This window comes from Melozone crissalis, unplaced genomic scaffold, assembly GCF_028551555.1.
Source record: "Melozone crissalis strain CALT ecotype California unplaced genomic scaffold, PUWL_Pcris_2 ptg000187l_1, whole genome shotgun sequence".
NCBI lineage: Eukaryota > Metazoa > Chordata > Aves > Passeriformes > Passerellidae > Melozone > Melozone crissalis.
The window spans coordinates 974,158-997,209 of record NW_026535952.1 but is presented as its reverse complement, the minus strand read 5'-3'; the positions used below and the strand labels follow the sequence as shown (position 1 = coordinate 997,209).

At 47.2% G+C, this 23,052-nt stretch overlaps 2 protein-coding genes across 8 annotated transcripts in view; one reads left to right on the top strand and one right to left on the bottom strand.

Annotated features, from left to right (window-relative positions):
- Positions 1-194: 194 nt before the first annotated feature.
- The window catches only part of CRYZL1 (crystallin zeta like 1), a 286,566-nt gene continuing 263,708 nt past the window's right edge, over positions 195-23,052 (bottom strand). The window contains exons 1-15 of one of the 5 annotated variants that reach the window (XM_054293793.1): positions 17,017-17,109; positions 16,504-16,594; positions 15,793-15,864; positions 14,628-14,705; positions 14,033-14,105; positions 13,590-13,634; positions 12,229-12,297; positions 9,955-10,088; positions 9,125-9,236; positions 6,375-6,395; positions 5,427-5,525; positions 2,867-2,988; positions 2,539-2,644; positions 1,107-1,152; positions 195-392 (exon numbers count right to left, since the gene is read on the bottom strand). In XM_054293793.1, coding sequence (XP_054149768.1) covers positions 293-392; positions 1,107-1,152; positions 2,539-2,644; positions 2,867-2,988; positions 5,427-5,525; positions 6,375-6,395; positions 9,125-9,236; positions 9,955-10,088; positions 12,229-12,297; positions 13,590-13,634; positions 14,033-14,105; positions 14,628-14,705; positions 15,793-15,858 — 1,071 coding nt within the window. In that variant the 5' untranslated portion in view covers positions 15,859-15,864; positions 16,504-16,594; positions 17,017-17,109 and the 3' untranslated portion in view covers positions 195-292. Of the gene's footprint in view, positions 393-1,106; positions 1,153-2,538; positions 2,645-2,866; positions 2,989-5,426; positions 5,526-6,374; positions 6,396-9,124; positions 9,237-9,954; positions 10,089-12,228; positions 12,298-13,589; positions 13,635-14,032; positions 14,106-14,627; positions 14,706-15,792; positions 15,865-16,503; positions 16,595-16,839; positions 16,860-16,898; positions 16,979-17,016; positions 17,110-23,052 lie in introns of those variants that run through there. The other 4 variants (XM_054293794.1, XM_054293795.1, XM_054293796.1 and 1 more) reach the window with 4 other exon arrangements.
- ITSN1 (intersectin 1) overlaps positions 17,679-23,052 on the top strand; it is a 119,261-nt gene continuing 113,887 nt past the window's right edge. For all 3 annotated transcript variants that reach the window (XM_054293751.1, XM_054293750.1, XM_054293752.1), the window contains exon 1: positions 17,679-17,783. The gene's annotated coding sequence lies outside the window, so the exon portion shown is untranslated. The remainder of the gene's footprint in view (positions 17,784-23,052) is intronic.

Genomic DNA, 23,052 nt, shown 5'->3' with positions numbered 1-23,052 from the left:
TCTTAGGGTTGAAAACCAACAGTGACTGAGTTTTCCTGTAGATGTTTCTGACATTTTAAAATATGGCAGGGCAGACAAGATTTTCATGTTAAGGCTGCTTCTTTAGAAGCTGCTGATGGGAACATTCTGCTCAAGGGAATTTAAAAACCCTGAAGTCATGGAGGCTTCAGAGACCATTTGAGCTGAGGTACAAAGAATGTTTAAATTCTGTTCACTGCCTGCAAGTGTACACTGATTTATTCCACAAATACATTTCTTTATCTTTCCCAGCTGAGAAATCAGAAGTTGTGTGTCAGAACTGGATGACTTGTCTCTTCCTTGCTTGATTCTTCTGAACTATTTCCATGGAAACTTTGGCTTCATACAATGGGATGGGTTCATCCAGCTGAGGCCTGAAATGAAACAGTAAAAAGTGCTGGTGAGCACACTCAGCCCACAGAAATATCACAGGACAGACTTTACTTTCACTGTGCCAGCCTCCCTCCTCACACAAAGTAACAGGCTTATGGCTTTGCTCCAGTGCACAGAAGAAGGGAAAAGCCCCAGAGCAAACAGGAGCCCCAAATAAATGAAAAGAGATCCTTCTTGCAGGGGAAAAAGGGGTGGTGAGGAGGGTTCTGCTCAGCAGCAGTTGTTATCCTGCTTTAAGGGAAGGGATCTCCCATTCCCACCTTACTATGGGAATCTTCCTATAACTCCCTGAAGCTCTGCTCAGGAGTGTTAGTGCTGGCCAGAGTTTTCTGCTTCTAATGCTGAATTTAAAAACCCACAAAAATCTCCACATTGCAGGGGGATAGAATATAAGAAAATAAAGATAGTGTAGAAAGAAATCTCACCCCTAAGGAGCTGCAGCTGGGCCAATTATCAAAGATCAGGAACAGACCTGACTTTAACGGGCCAGAGCTGTACCCAGTGAGAAGCAGTGTGCTATAAAAGAGTGGGGTGGTGTTGGGAAGGGAACTGGAGTTGGTTGGCTGCTTTGTGAAGGAGAAAGAGTCAGTGCTCTGAGGAGATGACCTTGAGAAACACCAAGAAGGTGTGAAACTTTTGTGATAAGGAGATAACAGCATGGAACCCCTGCAATAAGATAACACCACATCTCTCACCTGAAAATGCCATTTGATAATTTGTCCATGATATCTTCCAGGATGGGTATCCAAGAGGACTGTTAAGGAACAATAAAGCTGGAGAGAAATCTCTTTATAATCACATGTGCTGGTCACAGCCCTGTACTGATACAAACTCAGCAAGATCAAGGCAAAATGAACCTCAATTCCAGGCTTTAGATCAGATTTTTTGCACTTGTTTCTATATCAGAAACCTCCTTTTCTGAAAGAGGATGCAGAAATGAAATATGGGATATTTCAATTATTTCAATATGAAAATCTTCAGTATTTCAATATGAAACACAAGTGCAGCCTGCACTAGTACAACATCAATCAATCATTAATCAATGGCACTTTTTGTGCAGAATGAAGAGAACAGATTTTGGGACCAGGCAGCTGTTGTGACTGTTCATATACAGGCATACCTGATAAAAAGCCAAAATGGAGCTGGGAACACAGCAGAGGCTGGGAATTCTTGGAGCACACTGCCTTGTGAGGGGTCTGTGAGTTAATGACACCAGCCAAGACAGCCCAATACATGGGGCTGTATTTATTTATTTATTGTATGGGTATGAAACCCAAACAAGGTTCATCCTTCATTTTAAGGGCAATCAGGCTGATACTTGAAGCTAAAGTTCTTTTAAAAAGTGATCAATTTGTGATTTCTTCAGATGACGGTAATGCCAGATGCTCCAGAATTTCACAAGATACACAAGTTCCTAAAGCCAAAAGTACCCAAACCTTCCAGGGCTGAAAATATCCTGCCCAGGGAGCTCAGTCCAGCTGCACCAGCTCAAATGTAGGAGATATTCCTTCTCCTGTTCCCAACCAACATTGTGCCTCCATAAATTTCATGTACAAAACAAATCAGTACATTTTCTGTACATAATATTTCTGTACATTGACAATAAAGGAGGCTCAAAATAATTCTACTTTTGCAGTGAACATGAGTGCATTAAGTTTACAGGTGATTCATCTAATGCCCAAAAGCACAACAATGAAAAAAAAATCCAAAATGTCACTTGCATAAAATAAAAACATATAGAGTCAAATCTTCAATTAATTGGTTCAATAATGAACCAAAACACTGTGGTTTTTTTCCCAGAATGGTGTTTTGCAGCACTGCTTTTAATGAAGTTTGTAGAGACATTTTCAAGGCCAGGTTGGACACCTGGGCTTGGAGCAGCCTGGGGCAGTGGAAGGTGGCACTGCATGAATTTCAAGGTCCCTTCCAACCCAAACCAGTGTGGGATTCCACAATGAATTTAAAAGGAATGCAGAAAATACCTTAAAACCTGAGTGTCTCTCATCTGTTATCTCCACCTTCCAGCTGGGTTGCAGCACTGAGCACAGGAGAACCTCTCAGTGGGATTTCCCAGCTGTGTTTTCATTCCTTTGAGAGTGAGAGTTCCACAACACCACCAAAGGATATCGAGATACTTCCCCTGCTGCACATTGGACAAGTTCCACACCTCCTCGTTCAGGAAGGACACTGTGGCTCCCTTAAGGAACAAGGAATGGCTGTCTGGAGGATCCAGCTGAAGCAAATTGAAGAAAAATGTTATTTAGTTACATTTTCCCATACAAATACAAAGGTTAAATGGTTATTTTATAGAGATGGTTAAACCAAACAAAAACCACCCCTTGCCCACTCTTAAAAGAGAGGAAACTCGTAACACTGACAGGCTGAAACAACAGTTTCATGTGTCTGTATGTCTGTTTTCTGTGGGACAAGCTCCTCCCTGCACAGGCACCTTTACCTGCAGGTTCCTTTCAGTGGTTATCCAGCGGCCCCCAACCCCAAGCAGGGTGATGATGTCGTGCTTGTGAGGCAGCAGCTGGCACCTGGAAGCTGGTTCATCTTCAGCACTGTACAGCCTCACTGGGAGGGACAACAAATTCCTGAGCTCAGCAGAAAATGTGCAAAATTCAATTTGTATTTATTGCCACACCTTTCAGTGGAACTCTGAGGTTTTTGTTGTTTCAGCTAAAAATGGTTGAAAATTCTGAATTTATTATCTCATTTATACCCTGAGTATTTATATACTTTACTCAGAATAATATAATAGCTCTGAAGTTACTATTCAGAGGAATATTTTGTTTATATTCATATTCATAATACTGTATAGTAACAATATAGACTGTAATACAGTATATTACCTATATTATACTATATTGGAGTATACTATAATATATACTATATAATATATATACTATAATATAGGATATTACATATATTATACTGTATTATATAGTATATAACATAATAGTATATCTTACACATAATATTGTATACTATACATAATATACTATATATAAGATATATTTATAATCTATAGTATATATAACTTAATGCATAATGTATAAAACAACTATAACTATAAAATATAGTATATTATACTATATCTATTATAGTATATATAATGTAAATTATTATATAATTTAAATTTACAAATTATACATCTAGATACTATTATATATTTAGACAGTATTATATACTTATATACTATTATATATAAATATATATCAGCAGTATGTTATATAATAAAATATAGAATATAGAATATAGAATATAATACAATAGCAATATTATATATATATATATATATATATATCAAAAATATCTAGTATAATAGTATATGTAATGATATTTTATTTACATAACTCTAAATAGTTCAGGGATTTCACCTATTAGAGTTGGTTTCCAATAGAGGTTGACAGTGCTGTTAATTAATTAGGGTTAATTTCTGTATTCAAACAAGGCAGCGAACTCTCTAGAGCCATTTTTAATTTCCAGTTTCAAAGACAGGACTATTTCAGCCCCATTCAGCAGCTGCCTGGGAGGTGCTGGCAGGCAGCAGTGGGTGCCAGAGGAGCTCTGGCAATGAGGGGATGCCATTGCCAGGCATTGGAATATCACCAATATAACTGGATGGGATGTGCCTGAGCTTGTCTGGCCCTTGGTGCTGGACCAAATAGTGGCACTGTGGTGTTTGACCCCACAGACACTTTTGGCTGTGGGTGTGTGGTGTTTGACCCCACAGACACTTTTGGCTGTGGGTGTGTGGTGTTTCACCCCACAGACACTTTTGGCTGTGGGTGTGTGGTGTTTGACCCCACAGACACTTTTGGCTGTGGGTGTGTGGTGTTTGACCCCACAGACACTTTTGGCTGGCTGGGTGTGTGGTGTTTCACCCCACAGACACTTTGGGCTGGCTGGGTGTGTGGTGTTTGACCCCACAGACACTTTTGGCTGTGGGTGTGTGGTGTTTGACCCCACAGACACTTTTGGCTGGCTGGGTGTGTGGTGTTTCACCCCACAGACACTTTTGGCTGTGGGTGTGTGGTGTTTGACCCCACAGACACTTTTGGCTGGCTGGGTGTGTGGTGTTTCACCCCACAGACACTTTTGGCTGTGGGTGTGTGGTGTTTCACCCCAGAGACACTTTTGGCTGTGGGTGTGTGGTGTTTGACCCCACAGACACTTTTGGCTGTGGGTGTGTGGTGTTTGACCCCACAGACACTTTGGGCTGGCTGGTGTGTGGTGTTTCACCCCACAGACACTTTTGGCTGTGGGTGTGTGGTGTTTCACCCCACAGACACCTTTGGCTGGCTGGGTGTGTGGTGTTTCACCCCACAGACACTTTTGGCTGTGGGTGTGTGGTGTTTCACCCTACAGACACTTTTGGCTGGCTGGGTGTGTGGTGTTTCACCCCACAGACACTTTTGGCTGTGGGTGTGTGGTGTTTGACCCCACAGACACTTTGGGCTGGCTGGGTGTGCGGTGTTTCACCCCACAGACACTTTGGGCTGGCTGGGTGCTGCAGCTGGGCCCGTGGGGACAAGGCCAGGCCTGCAGAAGCTCTGGTGGTGCTGGGATGGAGCTTCCCCCATAACAGGGGCTGCTCCTCAGGTTTCCCTCTGTGGAGAAGCTTTGAGGCGATGGTGAAGGAAAGGAGTGGGTTCTGATGGAGGGTTTGGATCCAGAGCTTTCTCCTGGCCCACAGGCCTCTGAATGCAGCACCAGCTCCCACAGAACTCCCTGGGCCCGTGGTTGCTGCTCCTTTAACCCCGGGGAGAGGGCAGGGAAGGGGCAGGGAGCCACCAAGCAGGGACAGGAGGGGAGGGACAAAGGGACAAAGGACACCTGGATGGGCCAATGCTCCCACCCTTTGAATCTGCCAATCACTCAAGCCCCTCTGGAATGCCAGGACTGACAGACAGCGCTGGGAGGGGAAAGGAGAGGTGACTGCCACCCCCGGCAGGGAATTATCGGGGAATGATGAGCCCTGAAATCACAAGGCAGGAGCGCCCCCGTACCTCCGGCATCCAGCACGATGTCCACGCCCAGCCCGCCCGTCTCCTCCAGGCAGCTCTCGGCCACATCGATCTTCCCGTGGGACACATCGATCACCCGGGCTGCCAGAGCAGGACAGCAGCAAAAACCACCTCAGAGCCATGGAAAAGGAGTTCAGGTGCTCACAGCTGAGAGCTCAGATCCCGAGCAGCGCACGAGGTTTCTGCTCTCTGCAGGTACCACAAACGGGTTTGCAGCTACACCCAAAACACCTGGCACATCTTTCTCTTTTTGTCATTTTCAACACAGTGCAAAATCAACACCAAAAGTATGAATGCAGAGTTAATTCATGAGTTTGTTGGCCCAAAAGGATAAAATGTGGCAAATCCTTCTCTAAGTTCATTTTTTGCTATTCTTGTCCAACTCCTGGCTCTCTGGGTCTTTCATTAAATGTTTAGATGAAGGATTTACATCTGCTCTTCAAATATTGCTGAACTGAAAGCCACCAACACATTTTCCTGTCATGTATCTATGATGCCCTGATTATGGTTGGTTATAAAGAGGAAACACAGAATCAGGAATGAGAGAATCCTGGAATGGTTTGGGTTGGGAGGGACCTTAAGGATCCCATCCCACCCCTGCCATGGCAGGGACACCTCCCACTGTCCCCAGTGCCCAGCCTGGCCTTGGGCACTGCCAGGGATGCAGGGGCAGCCCCAGCTGCTCTGGGCACCCTGTGCCAGGGAACTATTCCTCATTGCCAACATCCCATCCAGCCCTGCCCTCTTTCAGGTAAAAGCCATTTTTAACATTATAACAATAACACAGAGAAGGAGCAGCCATAGGGTTTGTTTCATCATTATGAGGTAGAACAAACATTTAGAAACTAAACAGGCAAAAAATCCCACAGCAAAATGAGAACTGAAAGAACATCAGCCAAATGTGGAGCCTGAGCTCAGCTCTGCACTCACCCACCAAAGGCTGCCGCACTCCTGGAGTGGGATCCCAGCAGGGAGGGGAGGAAGGAGGGAGGGAAGAAAAAATGCAAAGAGCTGGTCATTAAGGATATTAACAAATCAGCAATAAATGCCTTGAGTTTGGGTCTTTTTGTCCCTTCAAATCCCTGATCTAATCATAGGATGCATTCAAATCCCAAGTAATTCCTTCTTTTTTTTTCACTGAAGTCAAATGATTTCACTGCCAAAATTTACTAAAGATGGGATAATAATTAATTATTAATGGTAGCCACATTCCCCCTATGTAACTAAACCCCCATAATATCCTTTTCTTCTTAGTTTTCTTCAATCAACAATTTAAAAGGTTTTCTTTACCAGGGCAATTTGACATGGCATTATTTTTGCAAATAATTTCACTTTTTGAAAATAATTTTGGTTTCATAGACCCAAAGCCTGGCAATCAAAAAGAAAAGGCCAGAGTTCCACCATTGTGACTATTTTCTGATTTCTGTATAGCAAAAATGTCCAGTTTTGTTCCTTAACTCAGCACAATAGTTCAAACAGTACTTATCAAAATCCTGGTCAGCTTCCTTCCTAAAAAATACTGGAAAAATTTCTCACCATTGTGGAAAAGGCCAAGCAACAAACTGTAATATAACTTTCCATAATCCTTTGTCATTTATGTATTTCTCACAAAATACTGACAAATGAGTTCAGTTTCTTCTGCTGGGACTTGCACAGCTTCCAAAGTAAGATTTTTCTGACTGGCAAAACTTCAGTTCCTCTCCTCCTCCACTGCTGGGGGCACAGAAACCCCAGGATCCCACAGCCTTCCCCAGAGTTTGCTCTGGGGGGTTCTAAACAGAGCTCAGTGCTGGTGGCACAGAATAAAACCTCACAAAGCAAACAAGCAAAAGCAGGAGGTGCCCTTGGGAGCAGAGGAAATATCTGTGCATGTGCAGATCCTTTCCTTGGGTTCTCTGACAGAAACTCATCCCATTGCTTATGGAATATTCTGTCTCCAGCCTCAAACACAGGCATTAAAATGTCAAAACTTGTTAAAATCCCCTCCTTCATTCTATTATAACTTTTACTCCAGGGATTACTAAAGACAAAAAAAGCCCCATCCTGTTGGTCTAAATACAAATCCTGAAGCATTACCAGAACTTCTGCTTCAGGCACTGGAATCACATTAATTAACAAACAAATCAGAAAGTCTGAACACTTTTAAAAGCTTTTTGCTTTTGCACTCAAGCTGTGTCTCTCTTCAACGCTGCACCCAGGTTCTATTTCTTTATTTGAAATAAAGTTGCAGTTATCACTTTTCCCCCTCAGCCATTCCAGGAAGCAGCTTGGTATGCTCAACAATGATAACACAAATTGCTGTTCATTGAAAACTGCCCAAAACTAACCAAAAACCCACTGAACAAGCACAAAACTGAAAATTCACCACCCACAAACACAAGAAGCCAATTAGACCTTGGGTTACTTATGCTCTATTTGACATTAACATTCAAAAACTTTAAAATGCTGTAAAAAGTTCTCAGGACTATGAGAATAAAATTGCCAAATCCTCTCCTAGCTCATGAATTTTTCAGATAATTAGCAAAATGTACCCATAAAATGTTACAAAAGGAAGTTTTAGGTCTTCTTTCCTCTTTGGCCCTGTAACAGCTGGTGCCACAAGGCTCTGCACAGCAACAGCATTCCCAAAAATCTTCCAGTTCTGATGTGTGTCACAACAGCTAGTGCAGTAAAATAAATAAACATAGAGACAGAAAAAAAGGCTGCTGAAATCAGGAAAAAAATAGGGGTTTTTGGGTCAAATTGCCTTAAAAAAAAGTGTCGCTCTCAAGCTGCAGAGAGATGAGTCTGGCAGGTGCTGCAGAGGCAGCCCTGGGGTGCAGTGGGGCTGCAGCTGTAACCACAGATGGGGCTGACAAGGCTCCCCCAAAGGCATCTCCAGCTCTGTAGCTCCAGTGAAGGCCAACACAAACCATACTCTGCAAAACAAACCTGGCAATCACACTGCAGCACTTGGTACTTGCAGGAGGAAGGAGCAGGCACCAGTTTTAACCTTTTGCTGCCATCCAGCCAGACTGACAATCCATTCTTTATTTTCAAACTGTCAGAATAAAGGAATATTCCACTTCCCTCCACAAAACACCATCAAAATTTTGGTCAGAAAAGATTCTTACACAGAGTATCTTCTCATGTTGTTTTCAGAGGGAAAAAACCCAAACTTGAAGTATGAAAGGGAAGTCAGGGAAGAATGCAAGTGTTGTGTGTGAGGCCAAGCTGCTTGGGAAGGCAGAGAATGCAGAGCCTGTGCAGGTGCAGCCCCAGCCGGGGCAGCCCTGACACCTGAGCAGCCCTGGCAGCACAATGTGAGGGGCTGGGTGCTGGGTGTCAGTGTGTGAGCTCTGGCACAGGCTGGGTGTGGTGAGTCAGCAATCCTTCCCTGCACAGCAACCACTCCATCACATGGACAGATTTCCTGAGCACTTGGGCCAAAAGCCAGCACTCAGCACTGCTGGGCAGTACTGCCACTCATTACCACTGAAATGGACAATTAAAATGCCATTAAGCACACCTAAACCAGAAATTAAACACCTGTGGAGCACAGAACAAACCTGAAAACTGTTTAATTAGACTATTTATCAATTTGTGTTTCATTTTTACAGACCTTAGTCTCTAGACCTGACAGAAAAAATATTTTGAGACATTCTTTAGGCCAGACTTCAGCCCTGAAGGATAAAACTCACCCCCAGCAGGCCTGAGCCTCTCCAGGTACTGCTTGTCCTCCAGGCTGTGGGCAGTGGAGATGACTTTGGCCCCTCTGTGTTGGGCCAGCTGAATTGCAATGGTACCAAATGGCTGAGAGGGGAAAAGGAAGGTCATTGATTAATTAATTAATTCATTTATTTACACCAACAATTTAATGTTAAGAACAATTACATTGTAAAGGCCAGTCAGGAGAATTCCCAGAAATGAACTTACTCCTGCAAAAACCCCACAGCTGAACCAAGAACTGAATATTCACAGATCTGCTTCTGTCCTAAGTGAGGCCAGAACAACTTTTCAGTGACTGGGAAGCTCTGAATGAACTTTTGGTCAGTAACTGGTGGTACTTGTCATCAATAAAATAGCTCAGATTCTACTTTAATTACCACAGCAGCTGGAATTCAGAGCTTGAAGGGAAAAAAGCTCCAAGGAAAAGGCCCCAGCCATGTTTACATTACAGAACCTTGGCTGAGGGAACCCCACATCTTCATTAGCACCAAGAACTGCAGGGATGCAAATCACATTATTTATACTCAAGAAAAGGTAAAAAGCAGAGGTGGGAGAGGACTAAAAAATAAGGCATTTTCCTGCAGTTACCCCTGAGGACTCAGGACATCCCTGTGTCAGTGCAGGACACCAGCACACCCTCCCTGTGTGCACCCCCACCCCAGGCAGGACAATATCCCTGCTCAGGATCAGGATCCCACACGGGACAGCCCTTCCTGCAAAGCCAGGAAAGGAAGGGCACTGCCAGCACTCCCAGAACCAGGGGCTGTGTGATAAAGGGGGCTGTGTGAGCCCAGGTACCCACACTTGCTCCATCCAGGACGAGGACACTGGTGCCAGGGGACACCGGGGCCAGGTAGTGCAGGGCCGTGTACGCGCGGAGCCCGTCCCGGAGCGTGCCTGCAGCCTCTGCCCAGCACAGCTTCTGGGGCTTGTGAGCTGGGGGACAAACACACACAAACACACCTGATCAGCTCCTTTGGGATCCCTGAGAGCCCCCTGAGCTGTGTGCACTGCCCAGCACAGCTTCTGGGGCTTGTGAGCTGGGGGACAAACACACACAAACACACCTGATCAGCTCCTCTGGGATCCCTAAGAGCCCCCTGAGCTGTGTGCACTGCCCAGCACAGCTTCTGGGGCTTGTGAGCTGGGGGACAAACACACACAAACACACCTGATCAGCTCCTCTGGGGATCCCTGAGCTGTGTGCTCTGCCCAGCACAGCTTCTGGGGCTTGTGAGCTGGGGGACAAACACACACAAACACACCTGATCAGCTCCTCTGGGATCCCTGAGAGCCCCCTGAGCTGTGTGCACTGCCCAGCACAGCTTCTGGGGCTTGTGAGCTGGGGGACAAACACACACAATCACAAACACACCTGATCAGCTCCTCTGGGGACCCCTGGGAGCCCCCTAAGCTGTGTGTTCATGTAGGTAAATGAAGGTGGTATAGAATGTAATCTTATCCCCCAAAGAGTTGCAGCTGAACCAATTACTAAAGATTAGGAGCAGGCCTGATCTTAGCAGGCCACAGCTGTAGCCAATAAGAACAGTGGTATAAAAGAGAGGATTGGTGGGATGTGGAGTCAGATGGCTGCTGCAAGGACCAGGAACAGTCAGTGCTTAGAGGAGCTGCCTGTGGGAACCATTGAGGAGGTATGAAAGTCTGGTGATATGGAATCCTTGCACTATAATGATCATAGAACTCTTGCTATATGAGACAACATGTTTACTGGGAGCAGCAGACAGGCAAGGAGACTCCACATGGATTCTGGGGGTGCTCGTTAGCTGAGGGTTTATTGGGGGTCCCACCCCTGGGAGCAGCAGGGTTCCTGAGGGAGAAGGGGAAGAGGGAGAGCCTGGGGAGAGAAGGGGCAAAGAGATGAGAGAGCCTCTCACTCACTCCCCTGGCACAGCTTAAAAGGGAAATTCAAGGTGGGCACAGAATCAGACCTGGGCCAACAGGATTAACTGATACTGCAGGGGAGGATCACAGGCTTGCTATAAACCCTACATTTTCTAGGGGTGAGACAGAGCAAACTACTTAACTAAAATGTAACAGCACACACACCAACAAACACAGCAAAGAGGTGGTAAAAACCCCAGCAAAACCCCTGGGATTATTTAGCAAAAGCTGTCACAGTGAGTCAGGAAGGCTCCCCCTGCAAACAGGTCAGCACCACTGGCTCCTGTTTCCTCTTGTATTAAGAAGCCATGGAGAGGATATTGTGCCATATTTTACAAAATTAAATTAGGGATTCAACTTTGATATAACCAAGATTAAGGGAGCCACCACATAACTACTCAGGAATTCATGGCAGTCACAGAAAACACAACCCAAACTTAGGCATTTAGAATCTCAGGGTGGTTTGGGTTGGAAGGACCTCAAAGCCCATCCAGTGCCATGGCAGGGACACCTTCCACTGTGCCAGGCTGCTCCAAGCCCTGTCCAACCTGGCCCTGGGCACTGCCAGGGATGGGGCAGCCACAGTTTCTTTGGGAAGAGCAAATTTTGAGTAAAAGAATAACTTGTTCAAGGTAACAAATTGTTGGAAGAAGAACAGGGACTCCCACATTTAGTATCCTGCTCATTAAAGTAATCTATGTCCAGAAAGGGAAAACTGGAAGCTCACAATAATTGAAAATAATATTTCAATACTGGCCTATCCCTGAAAATTCCCGTCTCCTTGTTTCACCCCATGTGTTAGTCTGGTCCCAGGTGATAGTCCCAGACTGAGTCAAAGGGAAGAAAAAAGCAAATTTCTCCTCATTACATTTTTTGACAGGTTAGGAAAAAGTATAACAACAATGAAGCAACAGAACAGGAAGTTAGAAGGGAAATAAAAGGAAAAGGAAAAACCCAGGGTCAGCTCATGTGGTTTAGGCCATCATAAATGGTGACAGCAGAGAAAAAGCCCTTGAGTGTTCAAACTTCTGTGATTTGTGGGGCAGCTGGAATTTTGGAATGTTGGAATGAAAGGAGCACGCCCAGAGCTCCAAGGTAATGGGGTCCCCTTTAGAAAAGCTACAAGAAAGTCTACAGTAAAAATTATTATTAGCAAAATTTATAATTTACAAACCCAAATAATGCTCGTGAACCAGGACAACTTCACAGACACCAGACTCCTCAGAATCCAGGGGCAGAATTCCTGGAAAAGAAGGAACGCAGACCTTGAATTTCACACAAGCAATCTTTCCAAGCAAAGCATTGTCCCAAGGAATTCCCTGCTCCTGTTTGGGTTCAGTGCCCTCTTGGCAGGTTTGGGACAGGTCAGAGACCTTGGCCAGGTCCCAGCCCGAGGTGTCCCTGGGCACAAGGGAGTTCCAGGGGTGCTTCCACAGCATTTTGGGATTGAGGGAGAAAGCATGGGGACACCACAGAGTGCTGTCTGGTGCTGGCAGGTGTCAGACGTTTTTGTCTGAGCTCATTCCACACTCTGAGTGCTCCCCTTCCAGTGCAGGCCATGGATGCCAGAGCAGGGATCTGAGCACAGAGCAGCCTCCCCACAGCTCCTCTCCCATCACAGTTCCTGACCCTGTGCTCTGCAAAGGCAGCACCAAGGGCACAGGAAAAAACAGAAGGTGGGCACACAGGAATGTGGAAGTTTCAAAAAGCAGGAATAAGACAGAGGAAGTGCAGGAAAAACAAACTAACCAGGGAAGGCAGAGAGAGCAAAAGCAGAGTAGGCAGGAAAAGCCCCTCCATCCTGGTTATAGCTGAGCTTTTTACCTTCACTGGGCACAGAACTCTCCTGAACAGGAGGTTCTGGCTCCATCTCCTGAATTAGCATCCCCTCCATCCCAGGGAAAACCATTCTTTTCTGCCCTCTCCCCCACAAATCTCACTCCATTTAGACCAAAGGGCTTTGCCTTGCAAATGTGGCTGCTGTGCCCAGTCCTTCCCAGTTCCATTAACAATGTGCTTGTGCCCACCTGGAACTGTGCCCAGTCCTTCCCAGTTCCATTAACAATGTGCTTGTGCCCACCTGGAGCTGTGCCCAGGGTTCCTGCAGGGAATAGCCAGACCCCAGACTCTGCCCAGAGCAGCTGCTGTGCCATGAGGGAATAATGCAGCAAGGACCACAATGCCCCAACACACACTGTCCCCAGCACCTCCACTCTGTCCTGCTTTCAGAACTTCAGCCATCCTCTAATCCCTTCACCCAGCACAAAACATAAACATGTGGCACAGAATGCTCTAAGAAATAACTCCTCTCTCCTAAGGCATCACTCACAATTTGGTGGCTAACACAACATCATATTTCACATCCTAAGGGAACGTTCTTAGAACAGAATTCCCATTTATAAGTTTGTTCCTGTGACAGCAGTTCAATTTTGAAAATACATGGTGGATTTAGCCTGACCAATTATTCTAAGCTCAGTCATTGATTATAAAAAGATGACTGCTGGTGTCAGCTGAGGCAAACGGGCATTAACTTACCCACCACTTCATCATCTGGCTGGAAAAAGGTCACCTTGCTTCCAACTCACCAGGGAGAGGTGAAAAGGAGGGAAGAAGGGAAGAAGAGAAATATTTAGAGCAGGAATGGGATGTGCATTTGGAAGCACTGGTTATCACTAGCTCACAAAACTAAAGACACACATTCCTTGTGGAAAACCATAATTCTGTTGATTACAATTATTGATTGATTCTTGATGCCAAGCCCAAATGTTGAATTCCCAGACTCTGGCACAAGGAGCTCCCTGCAGGAGCACACAGGGGTGTCTGAGAGCCAGGCTGGACTCTCCACCTCAGGGGAGTGGTACCAGCACTGGGAGCAGCTAAGGAAGCCAAGAGCTCCAAAAAGCTCTCCAGAGAGAGTTCTGGGCTCTGAGGGGAATCCCTGCTCCCTCCTCCCTCCCTGGGCACTGCCACCCACTCACCTTCCAGCACCACTCCTGAAATTTCTCTCCCAACAGGCACAAGTTCCTTCTTCAGTTTGATTTCTGCCAGGAGCTAAATGAAAACAATGCTGGCAGCATTCCTGCTAAAGCTCTGCATTTATAAATGAATTACATCTCACAGTGTTGGATCATCTCAGGAAGCTTGGGCCATTACCAAAATGTTATCCAGGGGAAGGAAGTGCACACCTTCCCCAGTATTAAACCATGGCACTGAATTCTGTATTTAAAATTAGAAACATTAAAAAATAAAAGCAGGGAGTTACTACCAGCCAAGCCAGCCTGTGGCTTAGATGAAGACAAAAGGGATTTACTGTAAGAGATCTCAGCTGACAACTGATCTCCATGAATTAGGAATCAAATTCCAGATGCTTTTCAATCAGAGCTGTGCAAGAAGCCCAGCCCAGTCCTGTGCCTGTGGAAACCTTCCCCGAGGATTCCCCTGATGGGGAGACCCCTAAAAAGTTCTGTGCCCACTGCCAGCAGCAAAGGCACAGCCTGAGCTCGTGCCAGCCCCCAGCCAAGGCCATGGGAGCACAGACACCCCCAGCAAAACACACAAACAAATAGCAAATACCTGTGTGTCCACCCTGCTCAGAGCACAGGCTCTGACCTGCACCTTCACATCGTGGGCTCTGCTGGGAGGAAGGTTCTCCTAGGACAGACAGACAGCTCCCTGTTACACACTGCACGTGCCCCCAGGAGCTTCTCCAGCTCCTGAAAGCACTTCTCCTCTTCCTGGGTTGTTTTGTGGGGAGAGCAGGCAGGAATTGTCAATGAAAAGGGGTTTACAACACCATTTTTTGAGTATATTATTATTATTATTATTATTATTATTATCATTATCATTATCATTATCATTATTATCAGCATTAGCATGATACTATTATTGCAAACTGGTATATTATATATTATATTATATTATATTATATTATATTATATTATATTATTATTATATTACATTACATTATGTTATATTACATTACATTGCATTATGTTATATTATATTATGTATATAATATAATATACAATGTATATTATATATAAAATATATAACATATAATATTATATAATATATTATATATATTATATATATTATATATATTATATATTATATAGTATATGATATTATATATAAAAATATATATTACTATACTATATTACTATTTAACATTACTATATTAAGATGATATTATTAGTAGTAGTATTAGTATTAGTATTGAAAACTGACCACCAGACCTTACTAAACCTCATCACCCACTGACATTATTTTTCTGTTGAGGTTTTATTTCACTTTATCTGAGGCACAAATCCTGACAAACCCACTGAGGTCAACATTGAAGTCCCAGACAAAGTTCAAATGATGTCAAAGGAACAACCCCAGTAAGAACTGGAGTTCTCACCCCAAACCTGATAGATTCCTCAAGCTCTATTTCTACTTTTTCAGGGAATAGAAAATTCAGGAAATGTGCCCCCAGGGTTTGTTTTTCATGCCTGCAAAGCTTGTTTGTAAAGTCTGAACACCAAAACCGCAGAGCAATCCAGCAGAACTCTTGGCAGTGCTGCCTGATGACAAAATGCACCTCCCTCCCCTCCCCTCCTTCCCTGCCTGTGTGTGCAAGGATCCCAGCAGTCCTTCCCAAGCCTGTGCAAGATTTCTGTGCCTCAATTCCCCCATGGCAGCGAGCCAAGCTCTCCTGTCCCACTGCCTGAGGGCCAGAGCAGTTCTGAAGGGAGCTCACCCTTTCCTGGAACACAAATGTCATCTCCTCCCCAGGAGAATTCTGCTGAGCATACAGAGCCTTCATAGTGACCTGAAAAACACAGCAACCAAACTGTGACAGCTGCAGGGGCTCTGGCAAACAAGGCACTACAGCCCTGCTAAATTAAATTAAATTAAATTAAATTAAATTACTCTATAAGAATCACAGGCATTGTTTTCAGGCAATTTGAGTCTTTGTGATACAGAAGCTCTAAACCAGATCAACAGGTTTAGATGCCCATAACAGAGAAAATCCTCAGGAGAGAGGATCACAGAATCCCAGACTGGTTTGGGTTGGGAGGGGACCTCAAATCCCACCCAGTGCCACCCCTGCCATGGCAGGGACACCTCCCACTGTCCCCAGTGCCCAGCCTGGCCTTGGGCACTGCCAGGGATGCAGGGGCAGCCCCAGCTGCTCTGGGCACCCTGTGCCAGGGCCTGCCCACCCTGCCAGGGAACAATTCCTCATTGCCAAGATCCCACCCAGCCCTGCCCTCTGGCACTGGCAGCCATTCCCTGGGTGCTGTCCCTCCATCCTTGTCCCCAGTCCCTCTGCAGCTCTCTGGGCACAGCAGAACAGGCCCTGCAGCACCCAGGATTTACTGGGGGGCAGTGCAGGGGCTCTGTGCCACACAACTCACACCGGGGCACTGCACAGGGAACTCCTGGGCAGGAATACAGCAAAACTTACACGAGATTTCCCCAAAAATCACCACTTGGCTTTCCCAGCTCCTCTCCTACTTGGCCTCTCCTCTCCCGTGTGGTCCTCAACGAACAGGAACCTTTAGAAAGGGAAAAAACCACAAACAACCAAATAGTAAAATTGAGTTAACAAGGAAAAGGGAAAGCAGGGGGTAGAGAGGCAGGAACCCATGGCACCATTACAGCTCTGACCCCTGAGGGAGCACCCGAGACCCCCGCACGTCGGACCCGCCCCGCCACCCCCGGGGAGAGAACCCGGCCCGCACCGAGAGCCTCCGGCAGCCCCGGAGAGCCCTCAGGGGACCCGAACGGACCCGGCCCGCACCGAGAGCCTCCGGCAGCCCCGGGGATCCCTCAGAGGCTCCGAGTGAACCCGGCCCGCACCGAGAGGCTCCGGCAGCCCCGGGGGACCCTCAGGGGCTCTGAGTGAACCCGGCCCGCACCGAGAGGCTCCGGCAGCCCCGGGGATCCCTCAGCGGCTCCGAGTGAACCCGGCCCGCACCGAGAGGCTCCCGCAGCCCCGCCCGGCCCTCAGCGGCTCCGCGGGACTCCCGAGCGCCGCGACGCGCCCGCGGTTGCCATGACACTCCCTCACTTCCGCCTCGCCCTCAGGCACCGCCTTCCCGTCCTGCAACCAATCATAGAATCGAGCAGCACCCTGAGCGCTTGCGATTGGTCATAGTGGCCGCCATTCATCGTGAAAGCCGAGGCGGGATTGGCTCGCGCGGATGTCACTCATTCAATGAGGTGAGGAGGGAGGCGCCCGGCGCTACCTGTGGGACACCGCCGGGGAGAGGGAGGAGACGCCGCCTGCGGTTACCCCATGAGTTAACTCCGTATGCACAGCACAGGCCCCGCACCGCACCTTGAGCGCTGGTCCCTCAGCCTGCCACGGCCGTGATTGGTCGGGGAGGCGGGATCCTGCAGCTGTTCCGGCCTTTGATTGGTACAGCGCCCTGCTCGTCACGCGGGGGGCGGGCGGAGGTCGCGCGTCAGAGAGGGGTTGTCAGAGCTCTGATAGGCCGAAGGCCGTGGGGCTCCGCCCCCTTAGCGAGCTCTGATTGGTGATGTTCCCTGTCCGTCACGCGGGGGCCGCGGCCGCGCGTCAGTACGGCGGCCGCGAGGGGCTCCTCCCCCCTCCCCTCAGACGGGGCGAGGGCGGCGATGGCGCGTCCGGCGGAGGCGGCTGCGGGCGCCGCTCCGGCCCCTCCGGCCCCTCGGTGCCCTGGCCGCGGCCGGGGCTGTGAGTAGGGCCCGCACAGACATGAGGTACGGCCCGGCGGGACGGGGGCAGCGGGGGGCGCGGGCTGCGAGCGGCGGCCGTTCAGCCCAGGCCGGCGGGGGGGCAGCGCCGCCTCAGCCCCTCACGGTGCCCGGGCGTGTCGCGGTGCCGGGGCCGGCTCCTGCCCTCGCCTCCCGGGGCGGGCGGTGAGCGATGCTGCGCCCCTCCTGGGGCCGGCCGTGCCCGTAGCGGGTGCGGTGCCGCCGCCGCGGGGATCCCGGGCTGGGATCACCTTGGTCCCGCTGCCTCCGGCCGCCGCTGCGCCCTGAGCCGGGGAGCGGGCAGAGCCCCGGGCCGGGAATGCCGTTCCCTGGAATGCCATTGCCTGGAACGCCAGCCCTGGGCAGTGCCGTCCCTCAGGGCTCGGCAAAGGGCGCAGGGAGCGGGCAGTGAATGTGGGAATGTTGTCCTGGTGTCGGGGGAAGGAAGCCTGTCCCTGGATGGGGCTGTGTCCCTGTGTGAGCCTCTGCTCGGTGAGCAGGCACGGTTGTGCATGATATTCCCTTTTGTTCTGGTTCAGCTGCTGCTTTATTTGGGGTGAAATATGGGGTTTGCTTGTGGAAAACGGTATTTTTTGTGAATTCCAGCGCCATGGAGGGACAACGCTTCCATGGCTCATCAGAGAGTATTGTTTAGTAAATAATTCCTGTTCGTGAACCAGCTGGCATTCCAGGTGGGATGGTGTGGCCCTCCTTAAAACAAGAAACACTCTGTCCTCTATCTCTTCCCACTGCCCAGCTCCAAAGTGCTTTTTGTTTGGAGCTTATATGGCAATAGATATTTAAGGCAATAACTGTGGATATTAACTGAATATATATTGGAATGGATGCATTTTCTTAAATCAAACTGTATTTTGGGCGTTGCTAACTCTGGAGAGTGTTACTTCACACCATCTTTCCTTCTTTCTTTTACCTTTTGTTGTAGTCACCTGTAACTTCCCTTGCAAACTTCCTCAGGGCCCAGGGAGCAGCTGGGGCTGGGCCTGCAGGGATTTACGTTAGGTTTTAGAGAAAGGTTCTTGCCCAGAGGGTGCTGGCACTGCCCAGGGAATGGGCACGGCCCCGAGGCTGCCACAGCTCCAGCAGCCTTTGGCCAGCGCTGCCAGGGCTGCCCAGGCTGGGCTTGGTGGGCTCTGGGCAGGGCAGGGCTGGCACTGGGGGGTCCCTGGGGGTCCCTGCAGCTCAGGACATTCCCTGATCCTTTGCAGAGTAGCTGTGTTTGCTTGAGAATGTTCCATTCTGTCCTGGTTCCTAGATAAAGCAGGGATTGGGCTCTCAGAGCCATGACCTGCAGTGCCTATTCCCTCTGTCACTGCGGTTTGGTGGCCTTTCCTTAATGCCTCTAATCCTGCAATTAGGATAGATTTGGCTTCAGGAAAGAATGTGAATGTAGCAGTGAAATGTTTGTGAATCATGACGTTGGGCAGCCTTTTATGGCCTGTCTTTGTACTGTAATCAGGGATTGGAATTGCAGCTTTCAGGAGGATAACTCCAGGGAAAGGAGGAATGGAAGAATAAAGGGGAAAGAGTTCAGGAAAATACAAGCAGTGGGTTTAGGAGCGGGGAGATCAGCGGGGTGGGAGTTTTCTGTGAGAAATTCTTCCCTGGCACAGGGTGCCCAGAGCAGCTGGGGCTGCCCCTGCATCCCTGGCAGTGCCCAAGGCCAGGTTGGAGCACCCTGGCACAGGGGGAGGTGTCCCTGCCATGGCAGGGGTGGCACTGGGTGGGATTTGAGGTCCCTCCATCCCAAACCATTTGTGATTGTGTGATCAGGAGTGCCCAGCCCTGAACATTCCCTGTGCTGTGTGCAGTGGCAGAGCAGGGTGAGGCAGCAGCAGGTTGGTTTGGGGACACCTCTGTCTGTGGGGTGGCTCAGAGTTGTCCTGCTCGGAACCCAGAGGTGTGAGGGGTTTTGGTTTCTTTTCCCCTGGCACAGCCCAGGGCTGCCTCAGCTCTGTGTGTGCTCGTGCTCCAGGGTGGGACACAGCTGCTGAACTGAACTCGGGCTGCCCCCTCCTCAGCAACTCGCTTTTGTTTTTACTTGCCAAGCATGAAATTGGGGGGTGCTGGACAATCAGAACCAGCTGATGAATGGCCGTGCACAGGAAAGCTCAGTGAGAGGTGCAAACCTATTACAGCATCCTGAGGGGGTCGCTGGGGGGGAGAGAAGGACGAGAGTCTTGTTTCTTGATCAGAAGGCTGGATTTATTAATATATGATATATAATACATTATAACTATACTAATAAGAATAAAGAGAGAAGTTGCAGAGGCTGCTAAGCTAAGAATAGAAAGAAAGAATCTCTAACAAAGTTGTGTCCAGGGATTCTGTCCCCAGCTTGCTCCTGTGACTGGCCCTTAATCATAAACATGGGAACATGAACCAATCAAGGTGCATCCTATTGCATTCCACAGCAGCTGATAACAATTGTTTACATTCTCTTTCTGGGGACCTTGCTTCCCAGAAAACGCAGAAATCTGAAAGAAAGGATTTCTGTGAAAAATGTCTGCGACACAAACCCTCTGTGGGATCTGTGGCACGAGCAGCCAGCCTCTCTAAAGTGCCTTTTGTGGAATTCCAAAGGGATGCACTCGGCTGCACTGGTTATTCTGGGCCGGCATTGCCCCTGCAGGGTTTTAATTGCAGAGGGAAGGATTCAGAGCAGGCTTGGCCAGGCCCTCATCCAACAAACACCAACTGTGGGTTTGGGAGGCACCATGGAGGTGTCTGCTGCACCACCTGCCTGGAATGGATCTCTGGAGCTGCTCAGGCTCTGACAGAAATTCCAGCTCTGGCTGCAGGAGAGCACTAATTACTGACAGTAATTAGAAACTAATCTCTCCTCTGTGAACAGGGCATTGTCTGGCCCTCCAGAGGATCAGCTTCTTGACCAGAATAGAACATTTCTATTTAATAGAAATTAAATAATTCTGAGTGGGAAGGAGTGAAGAGAGGAATCCTTGGGCATTCTCAGGAAGAAAGATTATTCTATTTTTGATGCAAAAGTTGCATTTTTACAGCATTCCCTTCACGGCAATCAGTGAAAACACTGAAAACTTGGCTGACATAGTGCATCCAGTTTGGTTTTCTCTTATCAAACTTGTATGTGTTGGATGTTACATTTTACTTCTTCATGTGCTGTTTGTAAGGTAATTGAATTAATTAGTGCTAGTGTCCAAGTGGACATCTTTTCTCTGTGAACTCTGCTTTTCAGCAGGTTGTGTGGTAAAATGTGAGTCTGGAATTGTGAAACAATCTCAGGTGTGTGAAACCCCAGGCTGTGCTGTGTTTCTGTGCTGTGTTTCTCTTCAGCAGCAGTTTCCAGTCCCAGTCCCCTTTCCCTGCACTGTCCCTCGTGGCTGCGTGCCCACAGCTGGGGGAGCTCAGCTCTCCATCCTGGGAGTTGGTGACAGCAAGGTTTTGTGGGATGGCAATCCTGGAAAATCAGGGGCCTGCTGGTATATTCCAAATTACAGGTAAATATAGTAATAGTGTGGATTAGCAAATCCTACTGACACTATTAAAATCATTCTTCTGGACACAAGTTGTTTCAAAAGTTCACGTTTTCCTCTGTGTTTTGGTCCTTCAGATTTCCATGATTTCAGATGATCATTTCCATGATTTCAGATGATCATTTCCATGATTTCAGATGATAATTTCCATGATTTCAGATGATTGGGGTTTTCCTCTCTCCCTCAGTATCTCTGAAGGATTTAACCCTGGGCATGGCCAATTGGCTGTAAATGACTGGCCAGGGGTTCAGCTGTGCATCATCTCAAGGTGCAGGGTCATGTTCTCCACAGGAATGCACAGTCTGTAGGAAATAGTTATTAATGCACAAATAATACAAAATGCACAGAGCACCTGCATTTAAACCTGTGCTTCCTGAGGGGTTCCCATGGAGCCACCTGGAATGGCTGGCTCCTCTCTGCAGGGCTCTGAATAACCTCTGGAGCACAGGGGTTTCTGTGCTTCATACAGAGCTGGGGATGTTTACTGCATTCAGATATCCCTGTGAAATAATCCAAATTAGTGCATTCAAATATTCCTGTGAAATAATCCAAATTACTGCATTGAAATATCCCTGTGAAATAATCCAAATTACTGCATTCAGATATCCCTGTGAAATAATCCAAATTACTGCATTGAAATATCCCTGTGAAATAATCCAAATTACTGCATTTAAGTATTCCTGTGAAATAATCCACATTACTGTATTCACATATCCCTGTGAAATAATCCAAATTACTGCATGTAAATATTCCTGTGAAATAATCCAAATTACTTCATTTAAATATCCCTGTGAAATAATCCAGCTATATCACCTGGAATGGCTGGCTCCTCTCTGCAGGACTCAGAATAACTTCCTCTGGAGCACAGGGGTTTCTGTACTTCATACAGAGCTGGGGATGTTTACTGCATTGAAATATCCCTGTGAAATAATCCAAATTACTGCATTCAAGTATTCCTGTGAAATAATCCAAATTAGTGCATTGAAATATCCCTGTGAAATAATCCAAATTAGTGCATTCAAATATTCCTGTGAAATAATCCAAATTACTGCATTGAAATATCCCTGTGAAATAATCCAAATTACTGCATGTAAATATCCCTGTGAAATAATCCAAATTACTGCATTGAAATATCCCTGTGAAATAATCCAAATTAGTGCATTCAAATATCCCTGTGAAATAATCCAAATTAGTGCATTCAAATATTCCTGTGAAATAATCCAAATTACTGCATTGAAATATCCCTGTGAAATAATCCAAATTACTGCATGTAAATATCCCTGTGAAATAATCCAAAGTGCCAGAGGGCAGGGTTAGGTGGGATGTTGGGAACGAGGAATTGGATGGAATTCCATCCCTGCATCCCTGGCAGTGCCCAAGGCCAGGCTGGACACTGGGACACTGCAAAAATCCATTTTTTCATTTATATTCCAGTTTCACGTTCCCATGCAGCAGGCTGTGGGCTGGCCTGTGAACTGCAAGGTGCAATATTTATTGTTTAATATTTAATGGTTTTTGAGTAAGTTTACAGGTTGTGTGGGGATTCCTGTGCTCCTGGTGCTGCCAGGAGCTCAGTTACCAGTGCAAGTTCCAATAACTCCATAAATCTTCAGGGCATTTTGGGGAAGCACAGTTAATTCTTACAGAGAACCATAAAAGCTGACAGCTTGAGAGCTGTGTTTTGTAATAAAATGCCAGTAATCTGGTCATGTACCAAATGGGATGATGTAATCCTTGAATTTCTC